The 13,767-nt window shown below is 42.8% G+C and overlaps 1 protein-coding gene across 3 annotated transcripts in view; it reads left to right on the top strand.

Moving 5' to 3' along the window:
* The window catches only part of EML6 (EMAP like 6), a 272,713-nt gene that overhangs the window by 89,538 nt on the left and 169,408 nt on the right, over positions 1-13,767 (top strand). For all 3 annotated transcript variants that reach the window (XM_089682713.1, XM_089682712.1, XM_089682711.1), the window contains exons 4-6: positions 26-94; positions 6,962-7,147; positions 13,406-13,541. In XM_089682713.1, the coding sequence (XP_089538839.1) occupies positions 26-94; positions 6,962-7,147; positions 13,406-13,541 (391 nt within the window). The remainder of the gene's footprint in view (positions 1-25; positions 95-6,961; positions 7,148-13,405; positions 13,542-13,767) is intronic.

The following is a 13,767-nucleotide window of genomic DNA, read 5'->3' as shown; positions in this document are numbered from 1 at the left end:
CTTTTATTATTTTATTTATTGATAGATATTTGATATCTCCTGGGATCCATATCAACCCAACAGATTGGTCAGCTGTGGAGTAAAACACATAAAGGTAAGTTTTGGAAGGTTATTTTGTAGTGTTGCCTGAGATTATTTTTAATTAATATTTAGTTTTTTAAAGTATTTTGAGGGCCTGTTCGCACCAGGTGTGGTAGGGCTGTGTCGGGTGGCTATTCTAATGCAGGCCCACTGCAAAATGCCTCGTCTCCTACCTGGCCAGTTCACACCACCTCATGGGAATCCAGCTGCTGCAGCTACCCGGCTGTTTGAAAGAGTTACGGACAAATTTTGATCCCTGTATTGGCAGCTTGGTTGTACAACAGTTGATCTACCAATTGACTGCTGTACATCCAGCCTGTTTGGGTTTTCCTGATCGATCAGGGCTACCAGCAATGGCTGGCAGCATTGATTATTGTGTTCTGATGGCGGGGAAGGGCCCCCTTCCCCGCCGTCAGAACTCACTAACACAGTGAGAGTGATTCCCCCCTCTACCACGAATGTGTGAATGGGGAAATCGGATCATTTTCACCCGCTGGTTGAAGAAAAAAAAATTATCAATGTATGGGCATTCAGATTAAGCTGTTCCACATTTGTAAGGATGTTTTGTGACATGGATTTATCAGTATTTTCATATATTAGGCAAGGAAATTAAGAATATATATGTATAATGCTTTCAGAAATAGAAGTGTTAATTGTTTATTGCTATTATTTTGATTACAGGTACTTATATGAAGTGTTAATAGTTTATTTTATCAATTAACAAAATGGAAAGTAAATGGACACAAGAGAAATTTAAGTCAAATCAATATTTGGTGTTACCACCCTTTGCCTTCAAAACTGCATAAATTCTTCAATTCTTCTAGGTAGACTTGCACACAGGTTTTGAAGGAACTAGAGATAGGGAGATAGGTTGTTCCAAACATCCTGGCGAACTAACCACAGATCTGCGGCTGTAGGCTACCTGAAATCCTTGTGTCTCTTCATATAATCCCAGACAGACTCCGTGATTTTGAGCTCAGGGCTCTGTGGGGGCCAACCCATCACTTCCAGGACCTTGTTCTTCTTTACGCTGAAGATAGTTCTCAATGACATGGTTATATGATTGGGGTCATTGTCCTGCTGCACAATACATTTTGGGCCAATCACATGCTGGTATCATCACTGATGGTACGTCATGATGGATAAGTATCTGCCTATATCTTTCAGCATTGTGGATCCCATTAATCCTGACTAAATCTCCAACTCCACTTGCAGAAATGCAGCCCCAAAATTGTATGTAACCTTCACCATACATCATCGTTGCCTGCAAATACCCATTATCGTACCGCCCTCCAGCCCTTCGGTGAACAAATTGCCTCCTGCTACAGCCAAATATTTCACATTTTGACTCATCAGTCCAGAGCACCTTCTGCCATTTTTCTGCACCCCAGTTCTTATGTTTCCGTGCATAGTTGAGCCACTTAGCCTTGTTTCCCTATGCATGAAAACATAGGAACTGGGGTGCAGAAGAATGGGAGCAGGTGCTCTGGAGTCAAAATTTGAAACATTTGGCAGTACCAAAAGTCAGTTCATACGTGAAGGGCTGGAGAGTGGTTACATTTTGAGTGTCTGCAGGCAACAGTGAAGCATGGTGGACGTTCCTTGCATTTTGGAGTTACATTTCTGCAAGTACAGTTGGGGTTCAGCATTAAGAAGAACAAGGAGTCCTGGAAGTGATGGCTTGGCCCCCACAGAGCCCTGATCTCAACATCATGGAATCTGTTTGGGATTACATGACGAGGTAGGAGGATTTGAGGCAGCCTACATCCACATAAGATCTGTGCTTAGTTCTCCAAGATGTTTGGAACAACCTACCTGTCGAGTTCATTCAAAAACTGTGTAAGTATACCTAGAAGAATTGATGCTGTTTTGAAGGCAAAGGGCGGTCACATCAACTAGTGATATAGATTGCTCTTCTGTTTATTTACTTTCCATTTTGTTAATTAATAAATAATAAACTATTAACACTTCTATTTCTGAAAGCATTCCTAATTTATAGCTTTTGTTACACCTGCCTAAGATTTTTGTCCAGTACTGTATGTGTGTGTATATATATATATATATATATATATATATACACAGTGCCTTGAAAAACTCATACCCCTTGAAATTTTCCACATTTTATCATGTTACAACCAAAAAAGTAAATGGATTTTATTGAGATTTTATGTGATAGACCGACACAAAATGGCACATAATTGTGAAGTGGAAGGAAAATAATAAAAATGAATTTTAAAGCAGGGTTAGGTTATAAAAAAAAAATATCCCAAGCTTTGAACATCTCACGGAGCACTGTTCAATCCATCATCCGAAAATGGAAAGAGTATGGCACAACTGCAAACCTACCAAGACATGGCCGTCCACCTAAACTGACAGGCCGGGCAAGGAGAGCATTAATCAGAGAAGCAGCTAAGAGGTCCATGGGAACTCTGGAGGAGCTGCAGAGATCCACAGCTCAGGTGGGAGAATCTGTCCACAGGACAACTATTAGTCGTGCACTTCACAAATATGGACTTTATGGAAGAGTGGCTAGAAGAAAGCCATGGTTGAAAGAAAGCCATAAGAAGTCCCATTTGCAGTTTGTGAGAGGCCATGTTGGGGACACAGCAAACATGTGGAAGAAGGTGAGATGAGACCAAAATTGAACTTTTGGGCCTAAAACCAAAACGCTATGTGTGGCGGAAAACTAACACTGTACATCACCGTGAACACACCATCCCCACTGTGAAACATGGGGGTGGCAGCATCGTGTTGTGGGGATGCTTTTCTTCAGCAGGGACAGGGAAGCTGGTCAGAGTTGATGGGAAGATGGATGGAGTCAAATACAGTGATACCTCGGTTCACGAACTAAATTCATTCCACGGTTCTGGTCACGAATCGAATTGGTCGTGAACCGAGGCAAATTTTCCCACAGGGTTCAATGTAAATCAGATTAATCCATTCTGACCCCTACGAACGTGGTCACAAACTGAATTTGGTCGCCAAACAAATCAAATTTTCCCATAAGGTTCATTGTAAACAAGGTTAATCCGTTCTGAACTTTTTTTTTTCGAACCACAAAAATATGAATCAAAGTACAGTATAGTATGAAGAGAGAGAACACTAACATTGCTTGAGATGACTTCTGGCATGGAGGACAGGAAGGCAGGTGGGAGGCGGTTATTGTTCAGAGGGAGAGTTTCCCTCCATAAGGACATTGGGGAGATCTCCTTCAGGGGTTTCCTCTCTTCTTTGTCTCTTAGCTGCAGGCTCAGTTTTGGTGAAAAATCTGTCCAATGTCGCTTGTCTTTTCCTGCACTGCATAACCCTCCGGAAATGAGAGACCACGTTATCGTTCATCAGATTCAACACTCTGTTTGTTACAGTTATGTTAGGTTGGTGCTTCTCAAAAAAATCAAGGCACTCATTCCATTTTTCCATAGATTTTATGGCATCACTGCTAATCTGCTCCCTGTCTTCTTCTTCCTCAGTGGAATGCTCAAAAATAAGCGCCTTCTGCTGCTCACTGTGGACTTCAGAAAGTAACTGCCGTGGCTAGCTCCTCCTTATGTTCCTCAACAAGCTCCTCTATGTCTGCACTATTGACGTCCAGACCCATACTCTTGTCCATGGACACAATCCCTTCCACTATCTCTGCATCAGACCCTTCAGAGTCACGTTTAGTGACACATTCTGGCTACAGTTTCTTCCAGGCCGAGTTTAAGGTCCGGTACTTGACATCTTCCCAGACTTTGTAAATGAAGTTGATGCAGTGGAGAACATTGAAATGTTTCTTCCAGAATTCTTAAGACTCAAGGACGTCTCTTCAGTGACATTAAAACACATAGTGAAGAGAACCTTTGTGTACAGCTTCTTGAAGTTGAAGGTCACTTGCTGGTCCATGGGCTGCAGAAGAGGTGTCGTGTTGGGGGGAGGAACTTGACCTTTATGAAGTCATACTTAGCTTCCATATCATCCACCAAGGCTGGGCATTGTCTATCAGAAGAAGGCAACTTTCAGGCAGTTGGTTGTCAGAAAGATATTTTCTTATGGTGGGTGTGAACACCTTGTGCAGCCATTCCCTGAACAATTGCCTTGTGACCCAAGCTTTTGCATTGGCCCTCCACATGACAGGCAGTCTGGCCTTGTTCACTTAATGCACAAAGGGTCTGGGAATGGTACACCAGTAGTAGCTTAATCTTCAGATCGCCACTTGTGTTCACACACAGCAAAAGAGTCAATCTGTCCTTCATGGGCTTGTGCCCTGGCAGTGCCTTTTCCTCCTGCGTGATATAGGTTCTGTTCAGCATCTTTTTCCAGAAGAGCCCTGTTTGATCACAGTTGAACACTTGTTGAGAGACATATCCTTCTGCCTTCATGAATTCCTCAAATTCTTTCTTGTAGGCTTCTGCAGCGGCCTTGTCAGAACTGGAAGCCTCACCATGTCTTGTCACACTGTGGATGCCACTTCTCTTGTGGACTTTTTCAAACCACCCTCTACTGGCTTTAAATTCTTCTCTTGCTGCACTTGTAGAGGGTTTTTTTTGCAATAATTCACTGTGCAATTTCCTGGCTTTTTCACAGATCATAGCTTCACTAACGCTATCACCTATCAGCTGTTTCTCATTCAACCACACTAACAAAATGTTTTTCCACCTCTTCCAGCACTTGTATCCTCTGCTTGGTTAACATCATTACTCCTTTTGCCACATCAGCTCCTTTGATGGCAGCGTTCTTCTTCAAAATAGTGGAGATTGTCGACTTCTCCATCTTGTACTCTGAGGCCAGATCTGTCACACGAATACCACGGTCATGCTTTTCTACAACTTCCTTTTTCAAGTCGATGGTTATTTTCTTCACAAGCTTGTTCTTACCATTTTTGCTCTGCACTTTCTTTTTGCCACCATGCTTGCTCTGCACATTCTTGCCACCTTCATTACTGCTCTGCACTTTCTTTTTACCACCATGCTTACTCTGCACATTCTTGTGCCCTCATTAACGCTCTACTCTTTCTTTTTACCACCATGCTTGCTCTGCACATTCTTGTCACCTTCATTACCGCTCTGCACATTCTTGTCACCTTCATTACTGCTCCGCACTTTCTTTTTACCACCATCCTTGCTCTGTACTTTCTTTTTACCACCATGCTTGCTCTGCACATTCTTGTCACCTTCATTACCGCTCTGCACATTCTGGTCACCATCATTACCACTCTGTACTTTCTTTTCAACAACATGCTTGCTCTGCACATTCTTGTCACCTTCATTACCTCTCCGCACTTTCTTCTTACTACCATACTTGCTCTGAATTTTTTGTTGAGCCATACTGGATGTCCAGTACAGTATGTGCTAAAAAGCACACAAAAAAGCTTTACAGCAAGTGTGCACAGCAATGTACATTACCGCTCTGCATGTTCTTATAACCTTCATTACCGCTCTGCACGTTCTTGTAACCTTCATTACCGCTCTGCACGTTCTTTTTACCACCATGCTTGCTCTGCAAATTCTTGTCACCTTCATTACCGCTCTGCACGTTCTTGTAACCTTCATTACCGCTCTGCACATTCTTTTTACCACCATGCTTGCTCTGCAGATTCTTGTAACCTTCATTACCGCTCTGCACGTTCTTGTAACCTTCATTACCGCTCTGCACGTTCTTTTTACCACCATGCTTGCTCTGCAGATTCTGGTAACCTTCATTACCGCTCTGCATGTTCTTTTTATAACCATGCTTGCTCTGCACAGTCTTGCCACCTTCATTACTGCTCTGCACTTTCTTTTTACCACCATGCTTACTCTGCACATTCTTGTGCCCTCATTAACGCTCTACACTTTCTTTTTACCACCATGCTTGCTCTGCACATTCTTGTCACCTTCATTACCTCTCCGCACCATGCTTGCTCTGAATTTTTGTTGGAGCCATACTGGATGTCTGGTACAGTATGTGCTAAAAAGCACACAAAAAAGTTTTACAGCAAGTGTGCAGAGCGATGTACAGTACAGTTGTGTACAGTATGTGCTAAAAGCACACCAAAAATATTCACAGTACTGTAAGTGCCTTCACAGTACACTTTTACTGTCTGTCTGTGACCGCGATCTTGCCTACAGGAAGTCACGACCACGTGTCAGAGCAGGGAAGATGGACGAACCGAAGCAAATTTTTGCAAACTCTTCTGTTCGCAAACCGAGTTGTTCATGAATAGAAGCGTTTGTGAACCAAGGTATCACTGTACAGAGAAGTCTTTGAAGAAAACCTGTTAGTCTGCAAAATACTTGAGACCGGGGTGGAGGTTTACCTTTCAGCAGGGCAACGATCCTAAACATACAGCCAGACCTACAATGGAATGGTTTAGATCAAAGCATATTCATGTGCTAGAATGGCCCAGTCACAGTCCAGACCTAAATCCAATGGAGAATCTGTGGTAAGACTTGAAGATTGCTGTTCAGAGACGCTCTCCATCCAATAACAGAGCTTGAGCTATTTTGAAGAATGGGCAGAAATGTCCCTCTCTAGATGTGCAAAGCTGGTAGAGACATCCCCAAAAAGACTTGCAGCTGTAATTGCAGCAAAAGGTGATTCTACAAAGTATTGACTCCGGGGGGCTGAATTCAAATGCCGCCACACTTTTCACATATTTATTTGTAAAACAATTTGAAAAACATTTATTATTTTCTTTCCACTTCACAATTATGTGCCACTTTGTGTTGGTCTATCACAAAATCCCAATAAAATACATTTACATTTTGGTTGTAACGTGACAAAATGTGGAAAATTTCAAGGGGTATGAATACTTTTTCAAGGCACTGTGTACACTATATGTATCACCTACAGGCTCATATATCTCTGAAGGTCGTTTAATTTTGCGTTTATTTAAATAAGACCTTTGCAATCTCTCTTGCAGTTCTGGACGCTATGTGGAAATGCACTAACAGCCAAAAGGGGGATTTTTGGGAAAACTGGGGACTTACAGACGATCTTGTGCTTAGCATGTGCAAGAGATGATATCACTTACTCAGGTGCTTTAAACGGAGACATATATGTATGGAAGGGCCTCAACTTAGTCCGCACCATTCAAGGAGCTCACAGTGTAAGTATCCATACAAGTATCTAGTAAGACTCTTTTTTTTTTTGCTTTGTAATATTTTCATTTTATTTTATGGAAAACGCAATATGATGTGTTAAAGCCTGTTACAGTAACAGAACCTGTGACAGTTCCCGAAATACTTTACTGATTCAGAGCTTATGAATAGTGATGTAAAAAGAAGCTCTATCGGTCAGGGAGTCTAATATTGTCCACCCTTGGCCTTCAGAAAGCTGTCAGTCACCCATACGGATAATCACTTTATGCCCCTTTGACCAAATGTACATCCAGAACCTCTGCTGCATAGTGCGAATATAACCTAATATTATAGAGCCATTTTGGAATTAAAGGATAAGTTCACTTTTTGGTCAAAAATAATAAATGCACATTTTTTTGCGGGTAAAAAAAAAATTTGCATTTATTATTTTTGTCCAAAGGAGCCTGGAAAGCATTGCACCAGCAATCAGTAGATTGCAGATGCCATGCAGGTCTCCTGCAGACCTGTCAGAATATCTTCTTGCTGTACGGGATGTACGGCCAAGCAAATATACTGACAGGAAGCTTCAATGAACCACCACGGCGCTGTGCCATTCATTGAAAACTACAAACCCACAGTCGCTACTTGTAGGTACTCTTTCATGGAACACAGTGCAGAAAATTAACCCCTTGGGTTCCACAGGGAGTATAACAAGCATGCTTTACTGCATATACAGACTGATTTTACTGTTGTAGGTTGAGTAACACATGTAATGTGCCCTTTCTGATACATACAGACATGAAGCATTGGGGTTGATTAGGCTCCATTCACACTAGGCTTTTTCAAATGGTGGATGGAATTGCTGCGATTCTGCCTGAGATTTGAAAACCTGCTGTCAAAGTGTGAAAATGCACGGTCTTGTTTTCAGATACCATTCATTTGAATCCAGAACCTTTTTTGAGCGTTGCGTGTCCCACGATTTTGTGTGTGCAATCGTGGCGCGTTTTGCCACGTGGAAAAACTGGTCGCGATTGCGTCAAAAACACCCTGCATTTTCAGGTGCCATGTAAATGTTTTTCACACGTTTTCACACTTTGGCCACGCGTTTTCAAATTGCGAGCAGAATTCCACCTGCGATTTGTAAAAACCTAGTGTGAATGGAGCCTTACTAAAACTGGGGAGTACAAAATCTGGTGCAGCTCTGCATGGTAGCCAATCAACTTCTTACTTCAGCTTGTTCAGTTAAGTTTTAGCAAAAAAACCCGGAAGCTGATTGGTTTCAATGCAGAGCTGCGGCAGGTTTCACACTCTTCAGCTTTAGTAGATCAACCCCATTGCGTTCATTGAGTTGGCAGACTCAGACTTTAGGACAGAGCAGTGAAACATTGCTGGCAGGGGTGGACTGACAACTCATGGGGCCCCTGGGCAATAGGGGATCATGGGGCCCCTGTGTCCTTGGCCAAACTCAAAAAAGCCTATGAAAAAGGTATCGGGCATCTCTTGGGGCCCCCTACTGACCCCGGGCCCTCAATAGAGGATCATGGGGCCCCTGTGTCCTTGCCCAAACTCAAAAAAATCTATGAAAAAGGTACCAGGGGCATCTCATGGGGCCCCCTACTGACCCCGGGCCCTTGGGCAGTGCCCTAGTTTCCAAATGGTTAGTCCGCCCCTGATTGCTGGATAACACTGCAATGCAGAAATCGTAGTCTCAGGATCTAATCAGAAAATGTGGCTTCCCACACATACATCTATAATTACTATCTATACATAGAAACTGCTTTTTTAACCCCTTTACGACTGCCTAACACATATGTGCGTCAGCAAAAGAATGGAATTTAAATCCCACATTGCACACATATGTGTCATTGGGCATCTGATGTTTCTATGCTGAGAGAGTGCTCACTGTGCACTCTCAGCACCAAGACCGAGCTGTCAAAGACAGCTCTCAGTCCAGACTAAAGATCGGTAGCTGGGAGGACGGACTTCCAATAACAGTGGGCATAAAGGGAGAAGGATGGGGAGTGCTAAAATACAGTCCCAGGTATATATTCTAACACTGTATATATAAACAGGTGAATAGTAAAGTCCGTACATATGTGGTAAAACAGGCGGACATAAATAATCTGGCAATGTCCTATTAGGTATAAGTCCAGGACTGGAAGGTATCTCCTTCATGGAAATGGGGTAGAAGGCAGCCTGCTGTCAGAACAGGAAGCAACTCTAGTGCACAAACGGGAAAAGGGAAGACACAGCGACGCCACTCTAAGTGTAGATGTTAGATAAAATTCACAATTTATTAAGTAAAGAACTCACATGTGTAGGTAAGTAATGGGCATGTCATAGTGCAGTGAGTCCAGGCAGTGCTGCGACTGGGTCCTGTGTGGGCCTCTTTGTCATCCCGGCTGCTCTGGTGGTGTCCAGCGCTCAGAGAGGTGCAGGGCGGCTAGCAGCTGATGACGTCACCTGGAAACCGGATGACTGTGCGGCGCGTTTGGAACATGCATGGCTCCTTCCTCAGGCCCAATATGACGTGCCCTTTACTTACCTACACTTGTGAGTTCTTTACTTATTAAATTGTTGATTTTATCTAACATCTACACTTAGAGTGGCACCGCTGTGTCTTCTCTTTTTCCAATAACAATGGTCACATGATCGCCAATCCTTAACGCCCCCCGGATGTTCAGAACTGTTTAACCCCTTCGCACCGACAGTACGCATATATGCGGCCTCACCGAAGTGGGTCTTTATCCGTGAGGCCCCAAATACAGTCATGGCCGAAATTGTTGGCACCCTTGATATTTCTCCAGGAAATCATGTATTTCTCACGAAACGTATTGCATTAACACATGTTTTGCTATACACATGTTTATTCCCTTTGTGTGTATTGGGACAAAACAAAAAAAGGGAGGAAAGAAAGCAAATTCGACATAATGTCACACAAACCTCCAAAAATGGGCTGGACAAAAGTATTGGCACCCTTTCACAACTGCGGATAAATAAGAATGTTACAAGCATGTGATGCTCCTGTAAACTCACCTGGGGCAAGTAACAGGTGTGGGCAATATAGAAATCACACCTGAAAGCAGATAAAAAGGAGAGACGTTCACTTAACCTTTGCATTGTGTGTCTGTCTGTGCCACACTAAGCATGGACAACAGAAAGAGGAGACGAGAACTGTCTGAGGACCTGAGAACCAAAATTGTGGCAAAATATCAACAATCTCAAGGTTACAAGTCCATCTCCAGAGAACTAGATTTGCCTTTGTCCACAGTGCGCAACATTATCAAGAAGTTTGCAACCCATGGCACTGTAGCTAATCTCCCTGGTCGTGGACGGATGAGGAAAATTGATGAAAGATTGCAACGCAGAATAGTCCGGATGGTGGATAAGCAGCCCCAAACATGTTCCAAAGACATTCAAGCTGTCCTGCAGGCTCAGGGAGCATCAGTGTCAGCGCGAACTATCCGTCGACATTTAAATGAAATGAAACGCTATGGCAGGAGACCCAGGAGGACCCCACTGCTGACACAGAGACATAAAAAAGCAAGACTACAGTTTGCCAAAATGTACTTGAGTAAGCCAAAAGCCTTCTGGGAAAACGTCTTGTGGACAGATGAGACCAAGATAGAGCTTTTCGGTAAAGCACATCATTCTACTGTTTACCGAAAACGGAATGAGGCCTACAAAGAACAAAACACAGTACCTACGGTAAAATATGGTGGAGGTTCAATGATGTTTTGGGGTTGTTTTGCTGCCTCTGGCACTGGGTGCCTTGACTGTGTGCAAGGCATCATGAAATCTGAGGATTACCAAAGGATTTTGGGTCGCACTGTAGGGCCCAGTGTCAGAAAGCTGGGTTTGCGTCCAAGATCCTGGGTCTTCCAGCAGGACAATGACCCCAAACATACGTCAAAAAGCACTCAGAAATGGATGGCAAAGAAGCGCTGGAGAGTTCTGAAGTGGCCAGCAATGAGCCCAGATCTAAATCCCATTGAACACCTGTGGAGAGATCTTAAAATTGCTGTTGGGAAAAGGTGTCCTTCCAATAAGAGAGACCTGGAGCTGTTTGCAAAGGAAGAGTGGTCCAAAATTCCGGGTGAGAGGTGTCAGAAGCTTATTGATGGTTATAGGAAGCGACTGATTTCAGTTATGTTTTCCAAAGGGTGTGCAACCAAATATTAAGTTAAGGGTGCCAATACTTTTGTCCAGCCCATTTTTGGGGTTTTGTGTGACATTATGTCATATTTGCTTTTCTGCCTCTGTTTTATATTTGTTCCAATACATACAAAGGGAATAAACATGTGTATAGCAAAACATGTGTTAATGCAATACCTTTTTTGTGTGAAATACTTGATTTTCAGGAAAAATATCAAGGGTGCCAACAATTTCGGCCATGACTGTATGTGTGCCTGTCTTTGTGATGGCAGCACATTCCCAGCACAGCGACTGGGCCCTCACCGAGAGTTCCGGGTCTTGTACTAACAATAGGGATGTTTCACCTCCCCTCACTAAGAACATAAAGCATTATCACACACTGATAGCAGCGGGGTTGATTTACTAAAGGCAAATAGATTGTGCACTTTGCAAGTGCAGTTGCAGTCGTTTTCCTCAGAGCGTGGTGAATGTGGTAACACTCTGCTGATTTCTAGGTAAAATGTTGGTTTTTTTTATTTCCCTTGCACCTGATTGGGTATTCTTTACATAGTGAAGCTCTACCGCATTTAGATTCACTAAGAAAAACAAATGCAACTGCACCTGCAAAGTGCAAAGTCCAGTTACCTTTAGTAGATCAACCCCATTATGAGCTTTAAGCTAACCTCTTTTACATATACAGTATGTATATTTAAAAAAAAATCACTGAACAGTGACCTGTAAAGACTTAGGCTGGACATCCACTATATAATTTTCTTACCATTTTTTGTCCATTTCTGCCAAATTTCCTTTAGATTTACCTTCAACTATGTAGTGAAGGGGCCTGTGTGAAAGCAATTGGGTAACAGCTAAAGGTTAAAAAAAACTACCTGCCCGGTCCCAGAAGTACATGTCCCGGGCATTGGGCGATATAAATTCAACATCCCTGCTGTCTGTCTTAGCAAAAGGTTAAAGGTAGAGGTCAGGCTTCTTGTGTTGTAGGTTAATGAGGACAGACTTGGGACAGGCTCACTTTAATATTGTTCAAAGAACCTTGCAGTCAGCCATGATACCTCCTCCTGTCAAACATCTAAAAGGTAAAAAATTTTAGGTAACAGTATTGACCCCTCACCCCCCTTATATATACACCTGTTTCCTCACTCGATCTAGCGCTGTGCCTATCTGTAATGGTTCTCTCCACTCTCACAGGCTTTGCTGAGCCAGTGGGAGCCATTGGCTCCCGCTGCTGTCAGTCAAATCCTGTGACTAGTGGGTGGAGCTGAGTTGTGATGTTTTTGTCTATAGATGCAGGCAGCACAGCTTGGGAGAAAGAATTCAGCTGGTACCTCAAAGGAAACAGGTACCATCGAGAAGAAGAGGAGGAGCCAGGAGCACCGGCAGGGGACCCAAGAAGAGGAAGTCAGTGTCTGCTTTGTATCAAACCATTTAAAATGGTTCTAAAAACTAAACATTTTTTACCTTAATGCATTCCTTGCATTAAGGTAAAAAAGTTAAGGCATCGGTATTTACTTATCACCCCCTCCCTTATACTTACCTGAGTGCTCATTCGATCCAGTACTGTAGCTGTCTGCAGCTCTTTTCTGCCCTCATTTCCAGGTCTCACAGGCTTTTCTGAGGCAGCGGGAGTCATTGTCTCCCACTGCTGCCAATCTAAGCCAGTGACAAGGGATCAGGGGGCTGAATCTGCTCAGGAGCAAGCCCGCAGGAGCGCCCACATGGGAATCGGCTTCCTATTGGGGGCTCTAGCCAGAGAGAAGGTGCCAGGAGCACCAGTGGGGGACCCAAGAAGAAGGGGTTCGAGGCCGCAATGTACAATCCTATTGCACAAAGCAGGTAACTATAGACATTTTTTTAAACAAGCACTTGAACAGAGCAGGTAAATATGTCGTGTTTGTTGTTTAAATTTAAAAAAAATTGATTTATTATAAAAACAAAATTGACTTTATGTTCACTTTCAATTTTAAAAAATTCACTGGAACTCTGTAGTATGTTTCGCGCTCATAACAATACACATTGGAAATTTCTTATCACGTATTTAGATCATATGATTTCAGTATCACTGTGTTTACTTTTCCTTCCATGTAATTGCCATTAATTGCTCTTCACTCCATTTGGATCTGTCTCTTTTCTCTAAGGCTGGTATATTTAGTATGTACGCCTGTGAAGAAGGATTTTCTACTGGAGGAAGAGATGGATGTATCCGTCTGTGGGATAATGACTTCAAGCCAATTACAAAAATTGATCTCCGTGACAGTGAGCAGGGTTATAAAGGTAGACTTTTTTCTGTTATGTAAGAGACTAATTCACAACAATAAAATGCAGCTATAATATTTCTAAGACCTCATTCACACTAGGTGTTTGCCCCAGCTCTTCTAAACACCTTTCTCCTGGCAAGAGAAAAACAGCACCAAAATTGTGCCTAATGCCGTGTTTTTTTCAAACGTGTTTAGGCGCGCTGAAGCGCTTCAAGCACTTGAAATTTATTGAAATAAATACA

The sequence above is a fragment of the Staurois parvus genome, unplaced genomic scaffold (genome assembly GCF_062004578.1).
Source record: "Staurois parvus isolate SC_StPar_1 unplaced genomic scaffold, SC_StPar_1.0 ptg000295l, whole genome shotgun sequence".
In the NCBI taxonomy this organism is placed as follows: Eukaryota; Metazoa; Chordata; class Amphibia; order Anura; family Ranidae; genus Staurois; species Staurois parvus.
This window is presented reverse-complemented; position numbering and strand designations above follow the sequence as displayed.